This window comes from Hibiscus syriacus, unplaced genomic scaffold, assembly GCF_006381635.1.
Source record: "Hibiscus syriacus cultivar Baekdansim isolate YM2019G1 unplaced genomic scaffold, ASM638163v2 tig00006666_pilon, whole genome shotgun sequence".
Classification (NCBI taxonomy): Eukaryota; Viridiplantae; Streptophyta; class Magnoliopsida; order Malvales; family Malvaceae; genus Hibiscus; species Hibiscus syriacus.
In genome coordinates, this window is record NW_024062106.1 from 511,077 (window position 1) to 537,785 (window position 26,709).

The 26,709-nt window shown below is 34.8% G+C and overlaps 3 protein-coding genes and 1 pseudogene across 4 annotated transcripts; 1 reads left to right on the forward strand and 3 right to left on the reverse strand.

The window, feature by feature from the left end:
• Positions 1-2,305: 2,305 nt before the first annotated feature.
• LOC120200967 (ubiquitin-like-conjugating enzyme ATG10) lies at positions 2,306-10,608 on the reverse strand. The gene is made up of 7 exons (XM_039201673.1): positions 10,490-10,608; positions 4,444-4,596; positions 4,297-4,347; positions 4,115-4,204; positions 3,864-3,963; positions 2,981-3,078; positions 2,306-2,689 (listed from the first exon to the last, which is right to left on the reverse strand). The coding sequence occupies exons 2-7, from the start codon at positions 4,594-4,596 to the stop codon at positions 2,498-2,500; spliced, it is 684 nt and encodes a 227-aa protein (XP_039057604.1). The 5' UTR covers positions 10,490-10,608; the 3' UTR covers positions 2,306-2,497.
• On the reverse strand, positions 6,193-10,623 carry LOC120200965 (FRIGIDA-like protein 3). Of its 2 annotated transcripts, none has more exons than XM_039201670.1 (4): positions 10,490-10,623; positions 8,330-9,387; positions 7,695-7,867; positions 6,193-6,554 (listed from the first exon to the last, which is right to left on the reverse strand). In XM_039201670.1, the coding sequence occupies exons 1-4, from the start codon at positions 10,534-10,536 to the stop codon at positions 6,303-6,305; spliced, it is 1,530 nt and encodes a 509-aa protein (XP_039057601.1). In that variant the 5' UTR covers positions 10,537-10,623; the 3' UTR covers positions 6,193-6,302. The 2 variants fall into 2 exon arrangements, with proteins under 2 accessions (XP_039057601.1, XP_039057602.1); XM_039201671.1 differs by lacking the exon at positions 10,490-10,623 and adding an exon at positions 10,166-10,190.
• An 8,273-nt stretch (positions 10,624-18,896) lies between these two features.
• On the reverse strand, positions 18,897-20,591 carry LOC120200966 (UDP-glycosyltransferase 74G1-like). The gene is made up of 2 exons (XM_039201672.1): positions 19,834-20,591; positions 18,897-19,749 (listed from the first exon to the last, which is right to left on the reverse strand). Exons 1-2 carry the CDS (start codon positions 20,470-20,472, stop codon positions 19,027-19,029), a joined length of 1,362 nt encoding a protein of 453 aa, XP_039057603.1. The 5' UTR covers positions 20,473-20,591; the 3' UTR covers positions 18,897-19,026.
• Positions 20,592-21,461: 870 nt separating this feature from the next.
• On the forward strand, positions 21,462-22,353 carry LOC120200932 (annotated as a pseudogene).
• Positions 22,354-26,709: the final 4,356 nt, after the last annotated feature.

The window sequence follows — 26,709 nt, forward strand, 5'->3', positions numbered from 1 at the left end:
GATATATTCCGAGGAGTTGTAATTGTGAGGCTGATACCTTAGCTAAACAGGGGATTGGCTGATCACATAATATAGCTTTAGAGGTCATTCAGTGGGGTTTTGGGTTATTGTGGTTGTAGGGGATGTGGTATTTCGCTATTGTATAGGGGCGGACTGGTCGTGTTAAATGTTCTGTAATTTTTATGGTGTTTAGTCAGTCTGTTGGGTGTTTTTTATGTACTATGTTTTCTTGAGCAATAAAATCCTAAGGCACTCTTTTCCTCCCTTATCTGATTAAGGAACTTTCTCAAAAGTTCCATTAGTCAAGAAGGGGTTTTTAATGAAGCATGTAATTCTTATCAAAAAAAAAATATATAACTAAAGCCAAGGTCCACTTCGTCTTCCTCGCAAAATCCATGGATCCGAAAACCAAACAGGGAAGTACCCTAAGCAACGGCTTCAGTCAATAGTTCACCTAATAGATTTTTCACGAAGCAAGTAACATGTAAAATCTCAAAGACATCTTCAAATTTATATCGTAAACTTTGGGTTTTACATCTTTAACAATATCAGTGTGAAAATAGGAAAAACAAATTTCAAAGTACCACATAAGTTCTAATTATTTGACGTTTACTAGTATTTACCCTCCACTTACGCTGGAGATTTATAATTTCTTATAAATTTGAACCACATGTAAAGTAGAACAGAAAATTCCTGAAGGCAATGCTTTCAGTGTCAATTCATAGTTCAACTAATATAGACAGTGATTATACAAACTCAATAAACAAACACAACATATAACATATATACACAGTGGCCCACCAGTTGAAAATTTTGGTTTACGTTTGATGAGATATTTTTGAACATTGAAGTAGCGATTTCAGAGAGTCTATGGTACAGTTGAGGTAGAATTTGAAGTTGCTAGTTGTTATGGCTCGACGTTTCTGATATAGACATATGAGAAGTGCTTAATTGGAAGACATACTGGTTACAAGAAATAAAGCCCCAAAGCTATAAAGGTTTAGCCTGCTGAGATTACTTATTATTGAGTCCTGGTTTGTGAAGATTGATTCAGCATTGTTAAACCTTTCTTTTCCATCATTTGCAGCTTTTCTTCCTCTCCTAGCTTCATGATTGCACTCGACATGTCTTGGACAAGTATTGAACCTTTAGGGAAAACCTATGAAATACATTAAACAAATCAGAACCCATTGCTGCAAATCAAAGTAAGATCAAAACCATGACTGTGAATAGCTTTTGTGAAAGAATCTTACAAAGCCAAAACCGCCTGAGATAGTCTTGGTCCTCTTGGTGTTAATCACGGTGTAATCGGCAGCGTACTTGGCAATGATTACTTTAAGGTATGGTACTACAACAATAATGGCCGACACACCACCATTCTTTCTTCCCCTTAGTGAATCATCATATTCTTCTGGAGATCGGTATTGCCTTCACCTGCGATTTTCAAAATTTAAGTTGTCAATAGCTCCTGGAACCCAAGAACCAGAATGATAACCGACAGATTCCCCTTTCGAGTTCAATTCAATCTGTTGAACTGTTAACATGGAAGTCGAATTGCAGTGTAGCTTGAAGTTGTTATAATTTATAAGCACAGAAAACACCCATATTATCACAACGAACTTTGACAAGTTGCTCAAGAGATTTCCCCCTGCAGTTTTGAATTGAAGTATAAAAAAATAATTATTATTATAGTCGGCTTAGCTTAATGTATGCATTAATCATAAATATCAAGATAAAGCTACATTTAGTTTCATTTTTAAAACTCAACTTGAGATTAACATGAGTTTACCTATGACCTCAATTCAATGTATGGGTACACAAGCATCAAACAGAAATGATAGTTAAGTTGAACATAGAGTATCTACTGTGGGCAAATACTAGGGTTGAGAAAGAGTACCAAAAGATCATTCCAATTTGCTCAAATGGAGAGCCTTGGAACTCATAGTTGATGGGACGTTAAATTAGCCAAACCACAAAGCCCAGTGAAAGAAAAAAGAAAGCAGTAGTTGTGATCCACATACCTCTAGAAAAAGGCCGCAAATCAGTAAGTGGGGGACCCTATCATAACAAAGAAAATAGGGTGCCATTTAAAGAGAATGTTCATTAAGAAAAAACAAAAACCTACCATGGATAGAACAAGCAGCGGATCACCCTCAGAATCTCTGGTATGCAGAACAAGTTTTGTTTGATAGTGTGACTATTTCAACCATAAAAGTATACAAGTTATTACCTACCCGATAGGATCTGGTTAAAGCATAATTTAAGCAAACTCTCTTAAAGCCCAATTACAACAACAAAGTAAAGGTGAAACTAGTGTAAGTTTACTTATCAATTAAATATAACATCTTTCATTCAAATGACAATAATACAAGCAAAAGAAATCTATTTAGAATGTAGAATTCTAGAGTTAATAAAATTTAACCATATAAAAACCATTTAATGAAGAATACGAAATTCAATGGTTGTAGAAGCTAGGGTAAAAAATTTACTATCAGCCCTAATTTGAAATTTTGAAAGGGGTCCTGAGACCAAACATTTGACCGACAACCGAGAACCATGACAGAAGATATAATTCCAGCACCACTTCAAATTTAGGCTTAGCTGTGTCACTGAGAAAAAGCAACTTGATCCACTCAGCAGTCCCACATGGATGTAACTTGAACCATGGTCTTTTCAAGTATGGGTGTTCCTATAATTGAATTCACATGCCAACGTCACGATAGCACCAAAGAATGTATTATTCCATTTGAGCAAATAAATTTGATATTAATTAAAAATATCCATTTTTTTTTCTTTGGTGGGTTATTAAGTTCAAAGAATGTTTTCCTCCCACATGTGGAAGGATCGAAAACCACAAAAAAAAAGTAAATTTTCCTTTATAAAACAAGAATACGACAGGAATTTAGAAAATTTATTAGAAAAAATGTTGAATACAACAGCCAAGGTAATGAGATAATAAAACAAGGTGGGAAAAACATACCTCTTGAGTTATAAATGTCCATTTTGATTTTGACAATTCTTTTGAAGAGCATGCAGGAAGATCCTTTTCTATTTCATCCAACGGCAAAGGTCTTCCATCTGTACATGGTATATAGTAATCATTCACTTATGCTCTCAAATGAATAACAAATTGAACAATTTAAAACCGGGGTTCAATCTAGATATACACTCCAATACTCATGCCTTCACAAGAACTAAGAATATGACAACCTGTCTCCTTGGTCTGCCACCATATACCACACTAAGATATAAAAAATAAAAACACCAACCACAGAAGCATTACAAACTACCTGACATAATCTCTTAATTAAACATCTATTATTTTCTACCAATAGCTTTGATGAAGACGATTGAAAAAGGAACAGGACATAAACATTGGAAATGTGCTTCAAGGCATAAAGTTATCTATGAATCAGGATCCTAGGACCTGGTAAGTTTCAGCTACACTAAAATAAGATTTATGAGAATCTATAATACATAACCACTGCAATTCTTCAGGATAGGGATCTATAATTTTAGAACATGATATTGATTCAAAGCTGTAAGAACAGCAACATTATATTTCAAACAATTTTACTCCTTCAAATCAGACGACCCATTTCATGAACAGTTAACAAACCATGCAGCAATATTTCCATGGATTATGAGCCTTATCTCTTTGTTATTTTAGCCACAACCAACTGTCTAATCTGAAAGTACAAACATGAACATAAGTTCATTTCAACTAAGGTTTTTTCAATATGAGATATATCATACATTTACGTCATATAAACAAGCTAAACTATGCCATGAGTATGTTCTACCTCCAAGCTGACACAGAATCATTGCTACACTGAGAAAGTGACTGTGTGAAGTAAACTTACCACTGCAGTAAGAACGAAAATATAGCACTGGAACCCTAAATGTACTGCTGTAAACTATATGAAAATCACAGTAATGTAATTCATGATGACTGCTTTGGACCTAGAAAAACAACAATAACATGATCAACGTCAGCCAATAATAAATCAGACAATAGAACAAGAAAATCCCATGTTTACTCCCAAATTACACGTGAAATTTTACATTTCATGCAAACAAATTAACTGGAAAAACCAAATTAAAATATATTTACCAATGTGGCATCATCAATAACATCTTCGTTTCCAGGGCAACCGATCTCTTCTTCCCCGGTGTCAATTTGACTGATTTGATCAATATCTTCCTGCATCCAACAGAAAGAAAAAAAAAGAATGGAAAAGAACACCTTTCTGTGAAATAATTGAATATGATCCTTTAAATGACCCGAGAATGTACCTCATTTGGCCTGGAAATGCATATCTTTTCCAGTGACAAGTAGCCCTCCTCCTGCAAAAGAATAAATAAAAAAAGGTCAATTTCTTTAAAAACACTAAATTATTTTGTAACGAGAACTGGTAAAAAATGAGTGAGAAGAGTAGTTACCTCAGGCGAAGCAAGCCAAGGGTGTTTAGAACTAAGAACCCATACCCATGGAGGAAAACCAGAGTTAAGACTTTCCCATTTCTGAGAAAATGCGAAAGCACCAACTCTGAAATCCTTTGCAGAAAGGGTTCCATCCCAATGTAAAACATCCATCTATCATCAAAACAAAAATGTAAAACATCCACCAATTACTGTACAAAAATTACTGTACAAAACAGTTCCAACGTAAACAAGATAAAACTAAAATTAGATAACAGTAATTCGAATTTACTTTTTTTCCGGAACGTAAAAAGGAAACCAAAATCTATGTTTAACTATGGAGAACATTGAAGACTCACCTCCAGAAATTTGATGGAGAAGAAAAAGGTTCCTGGGTGGAACTGATTGGGCCAAATTTGCTTTCACAGGAATCAAACTTGATTTTTTAATCCTAACAGATTTTAGGGTAAACTATGCATTTAGTGCCTAAACTATTAGATTTAATCCGTTCTAGTACCTAAACTTTCATTATTTTCAAAATCGTATTTAACGTTTAGTTTTCATCTCATTTTAATATCTCGTTGTTAAAAATTTAACGCATTTAGTGTCTAAACTATTTATCTTGATCTATTTTAGTACCTTAAATTTTAAATGTTTCAAAATTTAATGTTAAAGTTTAAACTGTGTACTAAAATAAAACAAAAACTTAAGTTTTTAATAGATACTAAAATAAAATAAAAACTAAATTTTAAATTTGATTTTAAAAACTTAAAAGTTTAGGCAATAAAACGGATTAAAACTTATAGTTTAAGTACTAAGTGCGTCACTTATCCTTGATTTTATTATAGTCTAATATTTTTCCCGTGTTATTAATTTGTCAAAATAGGTCTACAATCCCTCTATTTTGGATAAGTTTTAGATTTAGTCCCTGTACTTAAAATTTGTGAAAAAAAACTTTCTTCGTTTAAAAATTATAGACCAATCTCAGGTATTCTTGATATGTTCTGTCGAAATTTATGGGATTATTATATACTACACGTTATGTGAAATTTAATTTACACAATTATATCTGATCTGGTTTAATATTATTTGTTCAGGTTATGATTTAAGATTTAGGTTTTATGATTTATTATTTAAAATTTATTCTCTAGATTTACGGTTTAGATTATTTGGTTTTCAACTTTTTCAATTACAAGGACTAAAATCTCAAACTCCATTCAGATTCAGTACTTGTGGCATAATTTGATTCTTTTTCGGGTAATTCGTTTATTGTCACATTATTTCTTAAATTTATCAGTCGCATGCTTTGTGTTACGTTAGTTCCTAAAACTTAAATAAAATGTGTATAATTCCATAAATGAAATAATTTATTGTGCATAAATTAAGGACCCATAATTTTATTTGTTGTTGGATGGAGCTTGCTGGGGCAGTAGGGGTGACCATGTCAACCATTACTGATACTGATCAATTAGCATTTTCCTACATGGTTCCGAGCGTAATCCATCATTGAACCGAGATTACTTATCTTCTCTCAAGTTCATGTTCATCCTCATCGGATCTTCCGATAGCCAGCCGGAAACTATAATCCGACAAGAATAATGAATAGAAGGCAGTGTTCCCGAAAACAGACTTAGTGAGTTGAAACAACTCGATTCTGAAATAGAAATACAGTATAATGAACGAAACAAAAGCTATGCATACAAAAACAGAGTGCATATATTAGAGGACTAAAATATCTTCTTGTACACCTGATTAAATTAAGACATTTTTTTTTCATCTTTTTTAGGTACTAAATCCGTATTCATAAACTGCAACGTGGAAGGTTAAGGCTAATAGTTAAGTGAGAGGCTCGCTGTCACCTTCTTCCATTTTTAGGAAAATTAGTGAAGATAAGGAACCTGATACTGGTAGCCGAAGTAGTTACCATGAGTGGGGGGGAAGTTGTAAGTGGCAGAACCAAGGAGAGTGGGGCTGTCGTGGTTGGCAGGTCCCTTCTTGTCTGCTTTAGCCTTCTCCAATTGGAGAACCCACTTCTGAAGTGGATCAACAGGGAATTGTTCCTCAATATTATGCTCCTCAATACATTTGATCACAGTCTTCAGAGTCACCAACTCCCGCTCATTAAACTCGGTCTGGAAATACAGAAAAAAGTATTTCAGCCACAAAAAAAGCAGCACGATTTTTAACAAAATATTCTGCATTCATACGACAAGAACAAATTGCCCTCAGCGCCACATGCAAATAATTATTAAACAATTTAACAACCATACGGTGTCAGATTTATGAAAGGTACTGCAAGTAAGAACTAACTAGCCAGATAATCCCAAAAGACCAAAGAAGATCCAAGTATGTAGGGGTGTTCAAAATTCGGTTTTAACCGAATTAACCGACCGAACCGAACTAATTCGGTTAATTCGGTCAGCCACCGAATTAGTTCGATCGGGGAACGGTTAAGGTTTTTTTAGATATTCGGTTAACGATTAATTCGGTTCGAAATCGGTTAATTAACCGAATTAACCGAAATAAAATTTTAAATATTAAATATATTATAAACATATGGCTCACCCAAACCATTTAAAACAATTAATAATTTAAGATCCAATAAACTTTTAAACCTAAATCAATATTAATTAATTAAAAAATTTATATTTTATAATTATATATTATTTAAATTAATTGTAAACTATTTTTCTGAATTAAAAAATATTATATATATTATATATAACATATGAGCTCAACCCAAATCATTTAAAACTCAATTAATAATTTAAGATCCAATAACTTTTAAACCTAAATCAATATTAATTAATTAAAAAATTTATATAAAATTTTATTTTATAATTATATTATTTAAATTAATTATAAACTGTTTTTTTGAATTATAAAATATTTAATTTTTATATAAATTAGAAAATTTTAAAAAATTTTGGTTAATTCGAAAATTTTAAAAATTTTCGGTTAATTCGAAAATTAACCGAAATTTATTCGGTTAATATTTTCGAAAAAAAGTTCGGTTCGGTTAACGGTTAAAGAAAAAAGTAGTTTGGTTAATTCGGTTAATTGTAGTCGGTCGGTTCGGACACCGAATTAACCGAATGAACAGCCCTACAAATATGTTAGAACGGCTGATGGAACAGAAAGCTGGTACAATATGCTTCAGACAAGGCGTTGTGGACAAAAACAAAAATAAGGCTTTGAGTCCCTTAACCAAAATATATTCAGCCAATATTAGGCAAACCAATCACCTTGAAGTACAGGAGTAAAGAACACACCTGAGCAGTGATAGGGGCATTTCCAGGCTTAACAGGTGAAGAAGCTTTTTTCGCCTCCTTCAAGTAGGCCTTAAGTAAAGGTACAGGTGAGAACTGTGCCGTAAGATCAAATTCAAAAGCCAGGTTAACTGCATCAATCTGCCTTCCACTATTCACCAGAACTTCAATTACACCTGAAATATAAATGATGGAAAGATAAACAAAAGGAAAGTATAAATTAACAACCAATAAGAAATAAACCCATATGTGTAATTCACACTAAGACCTAGTAACTACACAGTAGCTTAACACTGCTCGTCTTCAACGCAAACAAACTGGACACAGATCTAAAAATGCCAGTCAACGGTCATCTAAAATGAAGGATGGTCCACTCAACCTAAGTTAGTGAGAATAGGTCTGACCACCTGACATGGTTTTTCTTTTTAATATTTCTGAGAGCCTACTTGAAATTAATTATATTAGTTTTATTAAAATGGAAGAAAAGAAACATAATGGATGAATAAGAATGTAAACCCATGGTAAATAGAGAAATATTCAAGCTCATTTTTCAGAATAACTTTAGGTTTCTTCAAACAAACATGTATTCTATGCAAATGACTTGTAAATGTTACTATGTAAGTTTATACTACACAAACCTGGCATTTTTTCAGACAAACCAAGGGAACGGATGAGATCAGCTGTCTGACGACGACGAGAGACCATTGGGATAAGCCTTGAGAGTTCTTCCTCATTGAAGTCGGAAGCAATACCAAAAGTGGCAAGAAGTTGCAGGAAAGCATGAGCTTCCAATGAATTACCATTACTAGCACCCAGGTCAAGAGCATCCAACTTTGGTTTCCATCCCTCAGCAATTAACTTTGCTTGCTCCTTAATATCTTCAAAGATTAAAGCAGAGACAGAAACCATATTCATATTACTCAGCAAAAAGCTAAGACATTCCATCAACATAATACAGGTTCGCCTAAAACCCAGTAGATTTGAATCTTTCTTTCGGTCCACATTTGGTGCTTCTATAAGGTAAAATCCATTCAAAGATTTCAGGACCAAGTGAGCTGGGCTTGCTGCAGCCTTCAATGCCCGAGGAATTTCCTCCTTTAGGGCAGCAAGTTTGTTACGATTATCTGATATAAACTTGTGCAGTCCTTTAGAGTCCATCTCTTCACAAAGTTTTACCAACTGAGGATAAGATTTCACCCCGAAATTACCATTCTCAGAATGTTTTATGTTCTCCAAATTACTTTCGGAAGCTACAGAATCAGGTGGTTTCTCCTCAACTGACAGTTCACCACTGTCCTCATCACAGCTGACATCAGCAGGATCCTCGGATGATACTTTCCTATGCTTTGCTAGAGCACTAGTAATGGCAAAAGCTGCAGCATCTCTCTTTTCTTGTAGACTCACCAGTGAAGCTTGTTCTTGGGTTACAACAGCAGCTTCACGCTGCTTCAACATTTCTCGAGATTTCCTTGTTTTTGTCTCAAACTCTTTTTCTTGGTCTTCCAATTCATGGAAGCGTCTCTTCAAGGACTTCTCAAGCCTACGGAAATGTTCCTCAAGTTCTTTCCATTTCAGATTAAGTGTCACGGGACGATGACTTTCAAGTTCAGCAAATGCTTTCTGAAGCTTCTGTATCTTAGAAGTTGTCGAGTCTATGAGTGTTGCAACTGACTGTTTATCTTCCATGGCATAAAACCTGTAAGAGAAAAGCATCAACCAGGATCAGATAGCCACAGCAGAAATAGATAAAGAAAGTAAAACCAAACAGATTTTCTAGAGTGCAAAATCCTTCTGAAATCCCGTTGTAACAAAAGGGAAAATGAGCGGAAAACATGAGAACTAAATATCACGAAAGAAAATGTTCAACATAATAAGCAAACACATTTTTCTTCTCAAAGAATTCAAAACTGTCCTTGAAAAGAGTAATACGCTAATAACCAAATAAAGCAAAATTTACACTGAATCATGACTACTTAAAAAAGCACCAACTTTAGTTTGAATCAAAACAAATTTCATCCACAAACAATAAATGCTAGTACTTCAAAAGATTTCTGGTAAACCTATAACGATAACAAATACCTTCCATAAACAGATCAGAATGATCTAAGCTCCCTTTCCAAAGACAATGAGTTTCATCAAATTAAAGCTTTTCCCGCTTTCCTCTATTCCCCAATTCTAAAGCGGACTAATAGCAAGGACCACTTAGAACAAGCTAATTTCCATTAATACTAATAAACATATTAACATATTTCCAAATTTAACTGAAAAAGTAAGCACTCAACATCATTAAGTTCAAAGTGAACATTCCTTTATCCCTTAACTGCCATAAATAAGTGATCAAGGCAATAAAAAGAAAATGAAAATGAGAGTTCCAGCTTAACCCTAGAAACTCTAGAAGTAACTCAGCAATTAAATACAAGAAAGAAATTAAAAAAAAAGAAACAATTTTAAAGTAATGAAGTACCTGTTCTCACCAGTGGTTTTACAAGCCCCAAAATCACAGAAAGACAACAAAAATAACGCAAAGATCGTAAACACTAAACAAACACTCACCAAACGTTAAAAAACAGGACACCATCAGAACTGTGAAATTTTAACTGCAAACACGGGGGAAAGTACACGAAATTTTGTAGTTCAAAACGTAGTTCTCGACAATTAAAAAAGGACAAATTAAAAAAATTTAAAAAATAGAGGGATTTAATTTTCTTTTCAGGGGTTAAGAAAAACTAAAGTGCAGATCCGGAGAGGGAAATGAAAACGAAAGGAAAAGGAAGGAATATAGGGAGAGAGAAAATTACCTGATTGATTCCAACGGATATGGGGTAACAAAGTGACCTAATTCCATGAGGATTCGAATTAATCAATCCATTTTCCCCCTTTTTTTTCCCAAAGAGAGTCTGGGGTCTGGGAGAGTGGATATTTGTGGCTGCTGCTGCTACTCTTTTAATCACTAGAGAGAGAAGAAATGAATGATATTCCTTATTCATTATTTTTTTTTGGTTACACATTTATTTTAATTGATTATTTATATTATATATTTCTAATTTATTATTTATATTCTTCATCCTATTTAAATTGTCTTTTTCTTTTATTGATTCTTTTAATTAATCTTTTAATTTTAACTTTTTATTATTTAAAATTTATTACTGATAAGAATATGAAAAAATATATTTCAGAAATATTTAATCAAATAGAAATATATACTTAGTAAAATTTAATTTTTCAAAATATTTAAAATAATCATAGTTAAAATTTAAAAATTTTAACTTTTAAAAGATCATAAACAAATATTATTTATTTATATTTAAATACAAAAATATTGAAAATAAAATTTAACCAATTTAATTAATTAATTAATTAATGGTTTGCTCACCCTGCAATGATTCATCTAAATTAAGAAAGATTACGGTCAATAATATTGGCTTTGGCAGCTTAAAAATGTGGTAGAACAAATAAAAAAATTATTAAGTTAATGTGATTACAAAGTATATTTTTCTAAATACTCTAATTATTTGATAATGAATGCTCAATCACTCTGCTGTAACCGTTAGTACTCGAAACTGTAACCTCGAGATACAACAACAATTCCTTTAATCATTGAGATAAATTAGTTTTTGTAAAAAAAATCGTTTTTAAGAAAAAAATTAGTAGAGAATATTTAAAACTCCCATTCGATATAAAATAATTATAATATATATTTATTACAGTTTATTATAAAAATACATTATGTATTTTAATTTTAATTTTAAAATAAAACTTTAATACTATTATATAGTAGGATATAAGTTAGTATTAATTACACGATATAAAACCATCTTTTTCATTTGTCAAATGTTTTAATTCAAATGTTTCGATATAAAACTTTAATACATTTTACTGTATTTTTCTGAACTTTGTATTTGGTTTCTAATATTCAGTGGAGTTCTGCAACCTCTGTCTCCTTTCTATTGCTTTGATTCACGCTTTCTTTTCAGTTTACTATAGCTAGCATCTCCTTCATCTACTGTCATGGTATCAGTCGCCTAAATTCCTGCGGCCTTTTGTCTTCCGTCTTGCATGTGTTTTCTTGCTTCATCGCCGAGTTCTTTACGGTTGCGCGTTGTTTGGATCCTTCAATCGTCGTATTCTCTTCGGTTCTGGTTGCGATTCTGGTGAGATTGTTCTACTACTGCTCTAATTTGATCTCGCATCTTGTTTCGTCTAATTTTGTTTGGCACTTGTTAATTTGTTCTGTTGCAATTGTGTTGTTGTGACCTAACCTGCTCTAATATTGTCATCTGCTACAAATTGGTAATATTGGTTGAATTCTTTAGGTCTATTGGCAATCTGTTTTTTATTTGTGCTCGTCCTCAAAATGGATTTGTTGCATCTTCTCTATTCTGGTTGCTATCAGTTTTGGTAATATTGGTTGAATTCTTTAGGTCTATTGGCAATCTGTTTTTTATTTGTGCTCGTCCTCAAAATGGATTTGTTGCATCTTCTCTATTCTGGTTGCTATTCAGTTTTTTGCTAAATTTGGTGTTTTTTCTGTGTTATTCGATGGATCTTCGACACTGGTGAGAACGTTCTTATTTCTTGTTTGGTTAGCTTTCTGCATTCAGCTATTTGTTGCTTTCCTGTGCTTTGTTTGTTGTCTGTCTTCTGCTCTGAATGGCAAATATTGTTGGTGAAACTGTTCTAAATGGTGAAACTGTTCTAAATGCCTCTGGTAGTTCTGTCTCTTCTGCTCCTAATAGGTTGTTCTCTACTAAGAAGATCAATGTTACTTTTAGATGATCAAAATTATTTGATATGGCATCAACAGGTTTTTCTCACAATTAAAACACATAGACTTCAGAAATTTATAGACTCAAATGTTTCCTGGCCTACACAGTATATTACTTCAGATGATATAGTTAGTTTGAACCCTGAATATGAACTGTATGAGGAGCAAGATGGAGCTCTTGCCTCTTGGTTACTCTATACTGTCAGTGAGGAAGTTTTGCCTCATCTCATAGGTCTTAATACTGCAGCTGAAATCTGGAGTACACTGCATAGGTTATACAGTGGTAAGACTACTTCTAGGCTAATGTCTTATAGGAGAATGCTTCATTCTCAGAGGAAGGGGGAGCTGAGTATGAGAGATTACTTGATGAAAATCAAATCTGTTTGTGATAATATAGCTAGTTGTGGTGAGATAATTTCAGAACATGAACATATCACTGCCATTTTAAATGGGCTGCCACCTGAATTTGAGTATGTTAGTACTGTTATAACTGCTACTCCTACCCCTCCTGACCTAAGGTCTGTTAGTACTATTTTACTAGATGCCGACACTAGACAGACACATTCCTTCAACCATGTCACTGCCTGTGCTCATGTTGCTACTCAAGCTGCAAATGATCAAGTGATTCCTACTAATTTGTCACAGTCTGAATATCAAAATAAGAGTGAATTTTTTGAGAATGTTGGTCAAAACTTCAATAATAATAGCAACAGTAATAGGGGTAGAGGCCGAGGACGGTTTTCATCCTCGAGGCCACAATGTCAGTTATGTGGCAGAATGGGACACCTTGTTGAAAGGTGTTATTATAGGTTTGACATGAGTTACAAAAATGAATCGTCTCGCCCCCCACAGAATAGCAATAACAGTGGCTATTCTCGCCCCCCACAGAATAGCAATAACAAGTGGCTATTCCACTACTCAGGCCAATGTCAGTTCTTATAGTTCGAACAATGGCACCTTTATCCCTTATAACTCCATGTACTATGATGCCATCTTTTCCTTCTGCAAATACATCTCAGTCTACAACTCCTATTCAGTCTCATGCTTATATAGCTACACCTGAAACTGTGGATGATAATGCCTGGTATCCTGATGCTGGAGCAACACATCATATAACTAAAGACCTTACCAATTTACAGATCAAAGATACTCACCCTGGAACAGGTAGTGCAGTTGTTGGTAATGGTAATTCTCTACCAATACAAAGCACTAGTCACTCTTTCTTTTGTGTTAATTCCAGTAGGTTTCATTTAAATAAATTATTGTATGTTCCTAATATCACTAAAAATTTGTTATCTGTTTCCAAATTCACTCAGGACAATCAGGTTCTGCTTGAATTTTATCCTAATTTTTGCCAAGTTCGAGACCTACATACTCGGAAAATTCTGTTAAAAGGAAGTGAAGATGGAAGACTGTACAAATTCAATGTTGCAATGAATAAGTCTGTTAAAAATGACACTTGTCTGCCTACTGGTGATGGGCTTCATGTCAATGATTCTGCTCATAATTTTTCTGTTGATTCTGCGCGTGTCAATGATTCTGCTCATAATTTTTCTGCTGCTCATGTTAATGATTATGCTCATAATGTTTTGTCTTCAATAAGATGTCATATTGTAAATACTAGAGTGTCTATGGATATATGGCACAAAAGGCTTGGCCACCCCTCTAAAGAGGTTTTACTTTTTGCTCTAAAACTTTACAATGTAATTGCCTTTGATGATAATAAAGAACAAGTGTTGTGCAAAGCATGTCAACTTGCTAAATCACACAAATTGCCCTTCTATGACACACACTATTTATAAATAGCCACTTGAACTTATAGTATTTGATGTGTGGGGCCTACCCCTGTTTACTCTAATGGGTTCAGATTTATGTGCCTTTACTGATGCGTAATTGCCTTTGATGATAATAAAGAACAAGTGTTGTGCAAAGCATGTCAACTTGCTAAATCACACAAATTGCCCTTCTATGACACACACTATTTATAAATAGCCACTTGAACTTATAGTATTTGATGTGTGGGGCCCTACCCCTGTTTACTCTAATGGGTTCAGATTTTATGTTGCCTTTACTGATGGACACAGTAGGTACACTTGGATTTATTTTTTGAAACAAAAATCTGAGGTTAAATATGCCTTTCTTCAGTTTCATAAACAGGTGAAGAGGCAATTTGGTGTCAAGCTAAAGGTGTTTCAGTCTGATGGAGGGGGTGAGTTTGGAGCTCTTCAAACTTACATGAAGGAGCAAGGTATAATCCACAGACTGCCATGTCCCCATACTTCAAAACAGAATGGTTTGGTGGAAAGGAGGCATTGACAGATAGTTGAGGTAGGTCTTTCTATGCTAGCTCAGGCTTGTATGCCTTTAAGTTTTTGGAATGATGCTTTTTCCAGTGTTGTTTTTCTTATTAATCGATTACCTACATATGTGTTGTCTGTTATATCACCATATGAAAAGATTTTTCATAAAGCACCTGACTATAGTTTTTTGAGTCTTTGGATGCACATGTTACCCCTTTTTAAGACCCTATAATCAACACAAGTTTCAGTTTCGTTCATCTGCATGTGTTTTCTTGGGTTATTCACCTGTGCATAAGGGATATAACTGCTTAGAACCCAGTGGTCGTGTTTATGTGTCAAGACATGTTAGATTTGAAGAAAATGAGTTTCCTTATCAACAACATCAAAGTTATCCTGATACTTCTAGTCTGTCAGTATTAAACAGTCAAAAACATTCAAGTGTCAACAATATTTCTCGAAACAACCTATTTTATCCTTCTTTTCTTTCCATCCCTACTAGCACACACAATCACAAAATCAGTCTTACCATCCACTACACCATCAATCGTTCCATTCAAATTTACCATCTTCTACACCATCAACATCATCTTCTTCTCCACATGTATCATCTTCGTCACAACAATTAGTCTCATCCCCATCTCGTCCATGCACATCAAAATCAATTGAAACTACTACTTCATTACCACCATTATCTCCACCTCCATCATCATCATCTCTACCACCACCACCACCATCTCCACCTTTGCTAATTCAGAATGTTCATCCCATGGTTATCGTGGCAAAGCTGGCATTTTTAAACCTAAAGTGTTGCTTGCTGAGACATGTCCTCAAGAGCCAGCAAATGTCTATGAAGCATTGCAACATCCTGCTTGGTGTGAGGATGTTCAAAGTGAATATACTGCTCTGATGAAGAATGGTACATGGGAGCTGAAGCCTTTGCCACCAACACGCAAAGCAGTGGGTTGCAAGTGGCTTTTTAGAGTAAAGAAGAAGCCTGATGGGTCAGTTGACAGGTTGAAGGCTCGTCTGGTTGCCAAGGGCTATTCACAAATGGCTGGGAGAGATTTCTCTGAGACATTCAGTCCAGATTGTTCGAGCAAGTACGATTAGGACTGTTCTGGCTGTTGCTGTCATGAAAAATTGGCCACTTGGGCAGATTAACATCAACAATGCATTCCTCAATGGACGATTAACTGAGGAAATTTACATGAGACAGCCTCCGGGATTTGAGCAGGAAAGTGAAGATGGAAAGGAGTTAGTGTGCTGTTTAAGAAATGCACTTTATGGGCTCAGCAAACTCCTAGGGCTTGGTTTGAGACCTTGAGGAAATTCTTGGTTGAAAGCCTTGGTTTCACTGTTTTAAAAGGCCCTCTTCTTTATTTATTAGAAATTTAGCTTGTTCTCAAGTATTATTAATGATATATGTTGATGATATAGTCATCACTTGAAGTCAGGTGATAGAAGTGGATGTCGTAGTGCAAGCAATTAATAAGGAGTTCTCACTCAAAGATTTGGGTCAGCTAGAGCTTTTTCTTGGAATGCAAGTTGAACATACTTCAGAAGGGTTGATTTTAAATCAGAAGAAGTATATTTCTGATTTGTTGAAAAGGTTAAACCTAGATGAGTCAACACCTACACCTACTCCTATGGTTCTTACTCCTAAGCTTAAGGCAAATGATGGACAGTTGTTTGAGATATTCATCTCTATCGTAGCATTGTGGGAGGCTTGCAATATGTGTGTTTAACAAGGCCTGACATAGCCTATGCTGTTAACAAGGTTAGTCAGTACATGAATAGCCCATGTGATACACATTGGAGAGCAGTAAATCACATTTTGAGGTATCTCAGTGGCACACTTGAGCATGGTCTGTTTTTCACTCAAGCTGGAAACTTTAGTCTAGTCTGCTACACTGATGCAGACTGGGCAGCCTCGGTGGAAGATAGACGATCCACAACAGGTTACTGTATATATCTTGGGGGAAATCCAATTGCATGGTGCTCCAAGAAGCAAAGTGTTGTCTCCAGGTTTACATCAGAAGCAGAATATAGAAGTCTTACTAATTCTGTCTCTGAATTAATTTGGATTGAACAACTACTTGATGAAATTGGGGTTAGTGTAGCTGGAAAGTCAGTTGTGTGGTGTGATAACACCTCTATAGTTTCTATGGCAGCAAATCCAACGAACCATGCTCGTATAAAGCATGTAGAAATCGATGTTCATTTTGTGAGGGAGAAAGTTTTGGCTGATCAACTCAGTGTCAATTTTATTCCTTCTGCAGAACAAGTGGCTGATATACTCACCAAGCCATTACCACCTGCAACATTCAGCGATATGCGCTATCGGCTTGGCGTAAAATCTTGGGCAGAAATCAGTGGTATTAGTCATGAAAGGCAGGTCTGAAGATGCCAGGAAAAATGTTGAAATGACATTTCAGTTCATTAGAAAACCCGGAGAATATTAGATTATAATAATGCAGCTGTCTACAGCTGATTAGCTGTAATCGTTTCTGCTAAGTTGTTGTAACAAAATTATGTTAGTTGGGCTAGTCGGTTAAGCCTAGTGTTATATATAGTGGGCCTGTCCACTATTCATGATTTAATAATGAGAAGCATTATACTGTATTTTTCTGAACTTTGTATTTGTTTTCTAATATTCAGTGGAGTTCTGCAGCCTATGTCTCCTTTCTATTGCTTTGATTCACGCTTTCTTTTCAGTTTACCATAGCTAGCATCTCCTTCATCTACTGTCAGATTTATCGTCTTGGAGTTATCCCAAGAAACCTCTCAAACTGGAGCTAACGCATATTCAGCAAATTGGAACTAAATAGCTAATATTTGTTGTTTAATTATGGTTTAATATGTGATGTGGTTATTAGCCAGTGTTATTTCAGGTTTCTTTGTTTGAAAAGGTAATTTTCAGAATCAGATTTAAGGGGTTGTCTTAGGAAAGGCGGACTAATATACGGTTAATATATAGCGTTACTAGATACATTAAAAGATATTTAAAAAAATCGGATAGCTTAACATTGTCTGCATTAGTATAATCAATGGCAAAAATTTTGTTGTGGAAGTTCAATGATCCCAACAGGAGTTCATGGAGATGTAAATAAATGTTCATTCAACAACATGTTTCAATCGTGCTTTCAATAGATGTGATATTGGTAGTGATATTTGAAGAGTGGGTACAACATTAAAATCGCATGACATATTCAAGTTTCTACAATAATTACAAAATTCAATAACTTTCAAGTAAAAGGTAAATTTATAAAGTAGGTGGTAAAAATAGACTTTTTAATGAAAAAATTAATAAACACAAGAATTTGTTTCTAACATTTTGTCCAGTATGGTTCCCAAATGTAAAGTTTCCAAAAAAATGTCGATACATTTATTGTAAGTATTGATCATAAAAACATCGAAGCCAATTATTATAAAGTAATAGGTAAAATATACCGATTTAATGAGAGAATAGGTAAACATATGTGTCGATACATTTATAAAAATATCGATCCCAAAAACATCGAACCCCATAATTATAATGTAATATGTAATTTTTGAATGTAACCGGTATAAATATACTGGTTTTATGAGATAATAGGTCTACATAATGTATCAACACTTGTGTAATTTGTGTCGATACTTTTTGTCTAGAATTAATGCCCAAAAGGGGTGCACGCATAAATGTCGATACATTTATAAAAAATCTCGATACTTATAATGTAATAGGTAATTTTGTAATGTAACCGATATAAATATACCTGTTTTATGTGAGAATATGTCAACATACTGTATCAACACTTTTTAAATATGCGTCGATATTTTTTTTCAGAATAAATGCCTAACGAGGTGCACGCATAAAGTGTCGATACATTTAAAATTGTGTCGATCTCAAAAACATCGAAATCGATAATTATAATGTAATAGGTAAATTTACAATTTACCGGTATAAATAAACCGATTTAATCAGAAAATAGGTCAATATAAACGCTACCTATTATATTATATAAGCGTTACCTAATATGTTATTGTACTTGATAATATTTCGGTTAAATGATATAACATAACCGGTCTAAATTTTAACCGATCACTTATTTAACCAAACACGTCGTTTTTAATCGTTTTTTAAACACCGCACAGCAAAACTTCCCAGATTTAAGTGGTCTTATTCAGCAAGAAAGAGAAGAAAAAAAAAACCTACATATTCAAATGCTCTTATTCTGCAACCGGTCTTAAAACCTAACTTATTCTAAGATAAAAAGGTTACGTACTACACTCATAGCAATTTAGCTATAAATTCATCAATGTTCTTATCTGAACTTCCACCTTCATCAACAGCCTTCTTAGCCAAATTCTTCCATTTGATTGAGTTTTTCTTGATCTCTTTGCCTTTCTCTCCGACTTCAATCACTAATTCCCTTATGCACTGTTTTATTACCTCTCTTCTCACAATTCCTTCCTCGTCCAGACGAGCTCTTACTCCGATTCGCCATACATCTTCGACGTGCTTCGCGTTAGTAGGCTGATCGGTCCATACCGGCATTGCCAGCATCGGAACACCGAGACTCAGTGCTTCGAGAACCGAATTGAAACCGCAATGGGTGAGAAAGCAACCCACCGAGTCATGAGACAGGACCTCCAATTGAGGACACCATGGCACCACCAAACCCTTGTCCCGGGTCTCTTCAATGAAATTATTTGGTAGTCTGGCCTTCTCTGTTTCCCTGACGACCCACAAGAAGTAGGCGTCGCTCTCTTTCAAAGCCGAAGCTAGCTCCGCCGTCTGCTCGATTCCGGGTGATGCAAAGCTTCCAAAGGATACATACACCACCGAGTCCTTTGGTTTTCCACTTAGCCAATTCATGCAAGCACTGAAATTTGGCTTGAACAGATTCATACCGTAGTCTTTATCATTTTGGATTCTTTTGTCCATGTACATAGATGGTATAGTTGGTCCTACTGTCTTCACGTTCCAGAATTTCGACATCCAATCCACCGCCTAATGAAAACAAATCCATCGGAACCAAAATGAACCGACTTACAACGTTATTGGTAATTGAAAAAGAAAGTACCAGTTGCTTACCTCTTTCTCCAATTCGTAAAAGATGTTGAAAAACACCCAATCGGCTCCATCGACGTTAGAAAACTGATGCACGACCACATCAAACCAGGCCGGAAACGATCCGTAAATACAGACAAAAGAAGGTAGCTCTGAGACTTGAAGCGTAGGCAGTCCCGGAAGAGAAACAGGAGTCGCCGGGAGTGGCAGCTGAAGGTTTCCCTTGCGAACATGGTAGTAGACGCTGTTGACGGCACAAGATTGGGTGAAAAACACCGCCGAGGGTATCCCGAACTGCTTCGCGACATCGAGTGCCCAAGGCATGAACCCATCATAGACGACGGCGTCAACAGGGTGACCGGTTTCACCAAGCTTCTTGACTAAAGCTGCAAAGCTCTTGGGACCAACAGACCAGAAAGTTGGGAGGTAGATATCGGCGCTTCCGGCCTGATCGTAGCCGCCTTCATCGAAGCCGTCGGAAATGGTGTGGAGATCAATAGAGGTGGAAGTAAGGTCGGAGGAGTTGGAGAGGAAGACGGTGGTAACAAGGGAGGGTTTGACACCTTTGGAGAGCAAGCGTTTAGCGAATTGGAGAATGGGGTTGATGTGACCTTGAGCAGGGTATGGGAAGACTAGAACATGAGGTGCTTTAGGTTCCCCCATTAAGATTTCTGCATCTCAATACGTGGTTGCAGAATGATGAGTTGCCACTATTGGCCCCCTTGCTTTGCCCCCCGACTTTCTTAATGATAATGTTTTGGACACGATTCCGTTTCTTACAGGCTTGGGTCATTTGCATTTGCATTTGCATTTGGCCTCGGATAATGTATATAAATAATCATTTTTCTTTTAATTCTTTTATTATAAAATATTATAAATTAATCATTTGAATAAAAAATTCATTTAATTTATTGAAAAGTTTAATTATACATGATTTGTTAATAAAATTAATATAATAACAACTTTAAATGTCAGATTTTATATTTTATTATTATTTAATATTAATTTTAAAAATAGTATTTTAATATTATATGAATTGAAATTTAATAGTTAATATTGATTGAAAATTTGTTTGATTTCATTTTTGAAAAAGCTCGGAATCTTCTAAATTCATCAAGCCACGTGCATGACGCAGTCAAACACAAATGAATTGGTAAGGAAATAATTTTGTGGGTCTCTTTTGTCCATTCTTCTGGCGTACGGTGTTGATTAGATATATTGTGTTATTAAATAAAATAACCGCATTTATTATTGCGTAAATTACTCTAATGGTCACTAATGTTTGGGTAAGTTTTCGTTTTCAGTAATAATGTTTCAAAAGTCACAAAAAGGTCACTAACGTTATCGTTTGTTACAAATTGATCACTCGTCGTTAACGCGTGATGAAAAACACACGTGGACTGTTAACAGGCTTAAATGGATGGTATAATTACACAAATAATTTTGTTATTTATATATTATTTCAATTTGATCTTTGTTTTAATAAATTAAAATATATTTATTTTTAATTCTTATAAATAATGATATATTTTTATACAAAATAATTAAATGTGATTTTTAATTCAAGTTGAAGCAACAAAATTTCTAATCCTTTTCCCATTATCTTTATTTCTGTTTGCTGTTCTTTTCCTTCATCAGCTTCACCCTTTTTAATGGCTTCTGCAGTTAAACCCATCTTCATCTGCCTTCTATTCATTTCATTCCATTTCTCAGCATTCTCATCGAAACCCAAGGACCCAACGCCATCGACATGGCCTCTTCAATTCCACTCCGTTCTCTTCATGAACAACATCGACACTCTCTAGAAAGTTGATCTCTGGTACGACTGGCCTAATGGCCGCAATTTCAACATTATCCAGAACCAGCTTGGAAAGCTCACTTCCGACCTGGAATGGGACAACGACACTTCCTTTATCTACACCAACAAATAATGCAGAGTTTTGCACTTCGATGTCGGTGTTCTCCGCCCGAATTGGCTCGACGGAGCTAATTACTTAGGCCAACAACACAAAGATGGGTTCCTTTGCAATGTGTGGGAGAAAGTCGACTTCATTTGGTACTATGAAGATGTCATCACTAAGCGACCTGTTTACTGGGCATTTTACACTGGTATTAGTTTCACGACTTCCCTTGATTCTATTTAAATTGGTTTTTAAAGCGTATTTTTAAAGAATTTAAAGTTCATTCATTTGATTGTTTGTGAGAAACATTGGAAACTTTTATGGAGAGTGCAGGGTACAGTGCTCATGTAATGACATTTGAAGTGGGAGCTGTTCTTGAGGATTCTGAATGGCAGGTTCCTGTTTACTGTTTCAAGGAAGATGAAGAGAAGAGGAAACAAGTTGTGATTGGATCTTTGGGAATGATTGGTCGTCTCCTTGTGAAGCTGATGAGAGGGGTTTCCAGTGCCTCCATGGCGCTATGATTATTGTTTTTTCATACTTGGAATAAATTTTCTGGGATTTCTACGTTTTCTTTGCCCTCGATTGATCCTTGGTTGTTTCCTCAGTTTGATTAACAAATGTTTTCTTTTTCTTGTTGAAATTTATGAGTGTAAATTAACCTAAACTTCAATGAAATTTTCGTTAATTAAGTTAAATAAAAGAGAATAAACAAAATTTAAAAGAATTAAAATAAATATATTTTAATTTATTACAACTAGGATCAAATTGAAAGAATATATAAATAAAATGGAATATATGTGTAATTATACCATCCAGTTAAGCTTGTTAATGGTTGTTAACAGTCCACGTGTTTTTTCCGTCACGCCTGTTAACGGCGAGTGACAAATTTGTAACAAACGATAACGTTAGTGATCGATTTGTGACTTTTGAAACATCAGTAGTGAAAACGAAAAACTTACCCAAACATTAGTGACCATTGGGGTAGTTTACCCTTTATTATTTTATTAGAAAAACAACCTCTAAACAGTATTAATTAAAAAAATATCTTTTAAAATGCACACGTAAACTACTTCACATCTTAAAAAACACTTGTCAAGGTCTCGCGTTATGTAAGGCGCGAGACTCCTCCAACGTGGAAACACTTTTTAAAGAACAAAATTTAATATTTCAAAAAAAAAATCGCGTTATATGAAATACGAGATCCCCGAGATTTTAAAACGTCTCAGTATCCAAGAATTTGAAGCATCGTCGAGTCGCGTTTGATGAAGGAACCTAGTTGTTTGCTTAACACGAGGTCCAGTGGCGTTATTAATGAAATAAATAAATTCTTTTATGAATTTAAATTAATCAATAATTTTTTTGTAAAGTATGTAATAAAATAAGGCTTAATACCAAAATAAGTGCCCAAACTATACATCAACTCTCGAATGTGCCAAAACTATTTTTTGACCTATCCAAGTGCTTAACGTTACAAACGTTACCCATATAGGTGCTCAGGCCATCAACGATTTAATTTATCCCGTTAAGTGACACGTGTCACAATCTGGTTATTTTGAAATTTATTTTTTAAAATATTATTTTATTTAAAAAAACCTTAATTTCTCTTAAATTATAAAAAAGCCCCAAAATACCTAAAATCCCCAAATTATATCATTAACCCACTGTCGCCCCCTTTCTGGCCATGACCACCACCGCTGACATAGTCCATGTCATCCTTCTAGCCATACGTCGTCGTAGTTGTCATCGATTGGCCGCCGAGATTGCGTGTAAATATATTGTGATGTGGAACACAATTCTATGCAAATATACACAATCGATGCAAGTAATACAGTAGTGAGTGAGTATCATCTCCACAGGGATTGGAGAAAAATCTTTAAGCAAGCTATAGCCAAAGGGTGTCACTAACTAAGTCTAAGTATAAATGTACAATGGTATAAACAAATTAATAGAATGATGTGGCAAATGGTATGTATAAGGTGTATGGAAATGTTGTGAATGAAGTATGGAATGAAGAATGGTGTGGCGAAAGTTTAATGAAATTGTAAAAGTGTGTTGAGGCAAAAGTTTAAGTAAATTGAAAAAGTATGCTAAAGCAAAAGTAAATTGAACTCTGGAAAATGAGTTAAGACTGACAACATTACACGATCAAGCTTCTTTAGGGGTAATTGGTTGATTTTCTATGGCAATTTAATATTCTACGTCTAAAATGGTCTTTGCTCCTATGAGTATGATGTCCGTCAAGATTTGCTAAAACTGTTCCTAAACTATCTCTAGCAAGGAACCTGACAAACTAATGCTACGACAATACCTCTCAGCGTGAACTGCAACACTAGCTTATCGAGTAAGTTCTAACCCTTTTAGTCAATTAAAACCCTCTCCTTATCTATAAGGTGGGTTAAAACCTCACTATCCCAATTTAGTTCCCTTGCTCATGTAGATCTAACCTAACTCTCTCGATACTAGATATATATACTTAGAAAATGACAATCTCTCAAAAGCTCTTACAAGACTAACCATCTACGTTACAACAAATGGCAATCTCTCAAAAGCTCTTACAATGCTAAGATTAAGAAATGAAAACAATGTGCAAAACAACATTTAAACTTAAAAACAACAAACCATTTATTCACATAAAATATAAACAACCAAAACAAGTTTCAACATCAAATAATTTAGTCCATGGCGTGGCTAAGTTCATCCAAGATCATTCGAGTTAAGTCCAAGCCAAATAAGATAAGAAAATAAAAGCACAAGGAGAAGAACACTCCCAATGAGCTGTTACCGAGACACTTAGCTCCACCGCCATACACCGCCTTATCAAGCTAGCCTCTCTCGAGGGCCTAGTTGCTACGTCCTTGAAGCTCGGCTATAGAGGACACCACGAAAAAAGGATAAAAAAAGGAAAATGGAGGTTGGTTGCAGACGCCTTTATCTCTTAGGTTATATTTCTAAAGTTTGTAGGGTAACTTGGTATTTATATAGGGAATTTTTTTTAGGGTTTTGGACCCTAAATTCCCTTTGTACCCTAGGTGTCCTCATCCTCATGTGAATGGGCAGTTAGGATGGCATATGGTCCCAAAATATGCAGCAAGGGCAATGAGTCATGTGTGGTTGGATAGCTTGGCAAAGATATTTTTCTATTTTGTCTTTTCTGCTCTAGATTTTACTGTCCACTTTTACTGCAACATTTCTTTTAGCTTTCTTTCTCCAGAATGTTACAATGGAAACATCTCAAGCATGCTATAACAACAACATCTTCTCCTTAAGCTTTCCTCACCTGCACAACTCCACAAGAGCAAGACATTTCCATCAGTAGCATCAATTTCCAACAAATAAATGTTGCAACAAGACAGTACCACCAAATGCAACTACATGACCTAAATGTAATCTAAATGCTATGATATGAGCTTTTAAACAAACGATAACCTAAGTAAAAAGGCACAAAAATACAGCCTGTTTACGGGTTATCACATTGGATCACGATTTTTATCTTAGGGTTTGTGGGGTATAAAACATCAATTCATCATTGATCGACCGTCAATCGGTCACGATTTCATAGGGGTTTTGGTTACCAAGAGAGATGAGATCAGGTGGATCTTCATCGATGGCAAAGGGCGATGGTCACCATGGGTTTAAGGGTTAAAATGAAGGTTTTCAAAGTTTTAGGGTTATTTTAAAATGTTTATGTTATTATTTATATATATATATATATATATATATATATAATTTTAAATAAATTTTTAAAATTACCAAATTGTGACACGTGCCACTTAACAGGGAAACTAACGTCATTAATGGCATGGACACCTAAATGGGCAACGTTTGTAACGTTAGGCACATGGATGGTTCAAAAAATAGTTTAGGCACTTATTCGAGAATTAAGGTATAGTTTGTGCACTTATTTTGGTATTAAGCCATAAAATAACAAAAAACACTATTGTAATAAATAGAAAAAACTTGTTAAAATTCATTCTAATGTAACATGTGTTGAGTTAATCGATTGATGGAATAGGTCAAGAGGGGGGTGAATTGCAATTAAAATTTTGTGGAAGCTTTTGTAGAAAATTGAAAGTAATTGCACATCGATTTAGAGTGGTTGAATTTCTCAATAAAAGTCTACATCCACTACCTTAGCTATCCACACTAAGGATTTTCCAACAAATTCACTAATTTATTCTTTCTTTTGAGGCCAAAGAGATAACCTTACAACACCCTCAAGAATATACCTCAATTCTTGAGAACACCCTTTCCCAAAGAGAAGATTACAAATTTGCAAACTTACAAGGAAATCCTCACAAGGTAGATTGTTTGCACAATTCTAGAACAAAGAAAAGAACACTCAAGAATGAATACAATTGAGTACAAGTAGTGTTCTTGAAAGCAAAATGAATATTGAATGAAAAATAGGCTTGAAATGCACAAACTTGAGGTTTGATGCTTTCTCTTTGATTCTCTCTTGATTATAGTTGCTTGTTGTTTCTTTTTGTTGATTAATGGCTTCTAAGCTTGTTTAAATACATCTTGAATCACTTCTGAACGTTGGGGATCATTAATGAAGTTATTGGAGCCGTTTAAGTTTAATATTTATGCTTGGAGCGTGGGGGAATCGGTACCCCTCATGGGGAATCGGTTCCCTAAGTGTAAAATTCAAATATTTCGACCATTGAACAGTGGGGGAATCGATACCCCTGGGAGGGAATCGGTTCCCTCCGAGCATACTGGAATTTCTCGAAGCCAAACCATTCATAGGGGAATCGGTACCCCCTTGGGGGGAATCGGTTCCCTCTGAGCAATCTGAAATTTTTGGCTTTGAAACGGTTCGAAATACTTTGTAAAATTGTTTTGAAATTATTTTAAGATTAAAACTTAATTTTACACTTGAGTAAGGATTTAAAATGAACTTTGAAATACTTTGAGTAATATTTTGATATTCGATTTAATATATCGAATATGCTTAGAAAAACCTTTTTCAAAATTAAAATTCTTTTAATTTAAT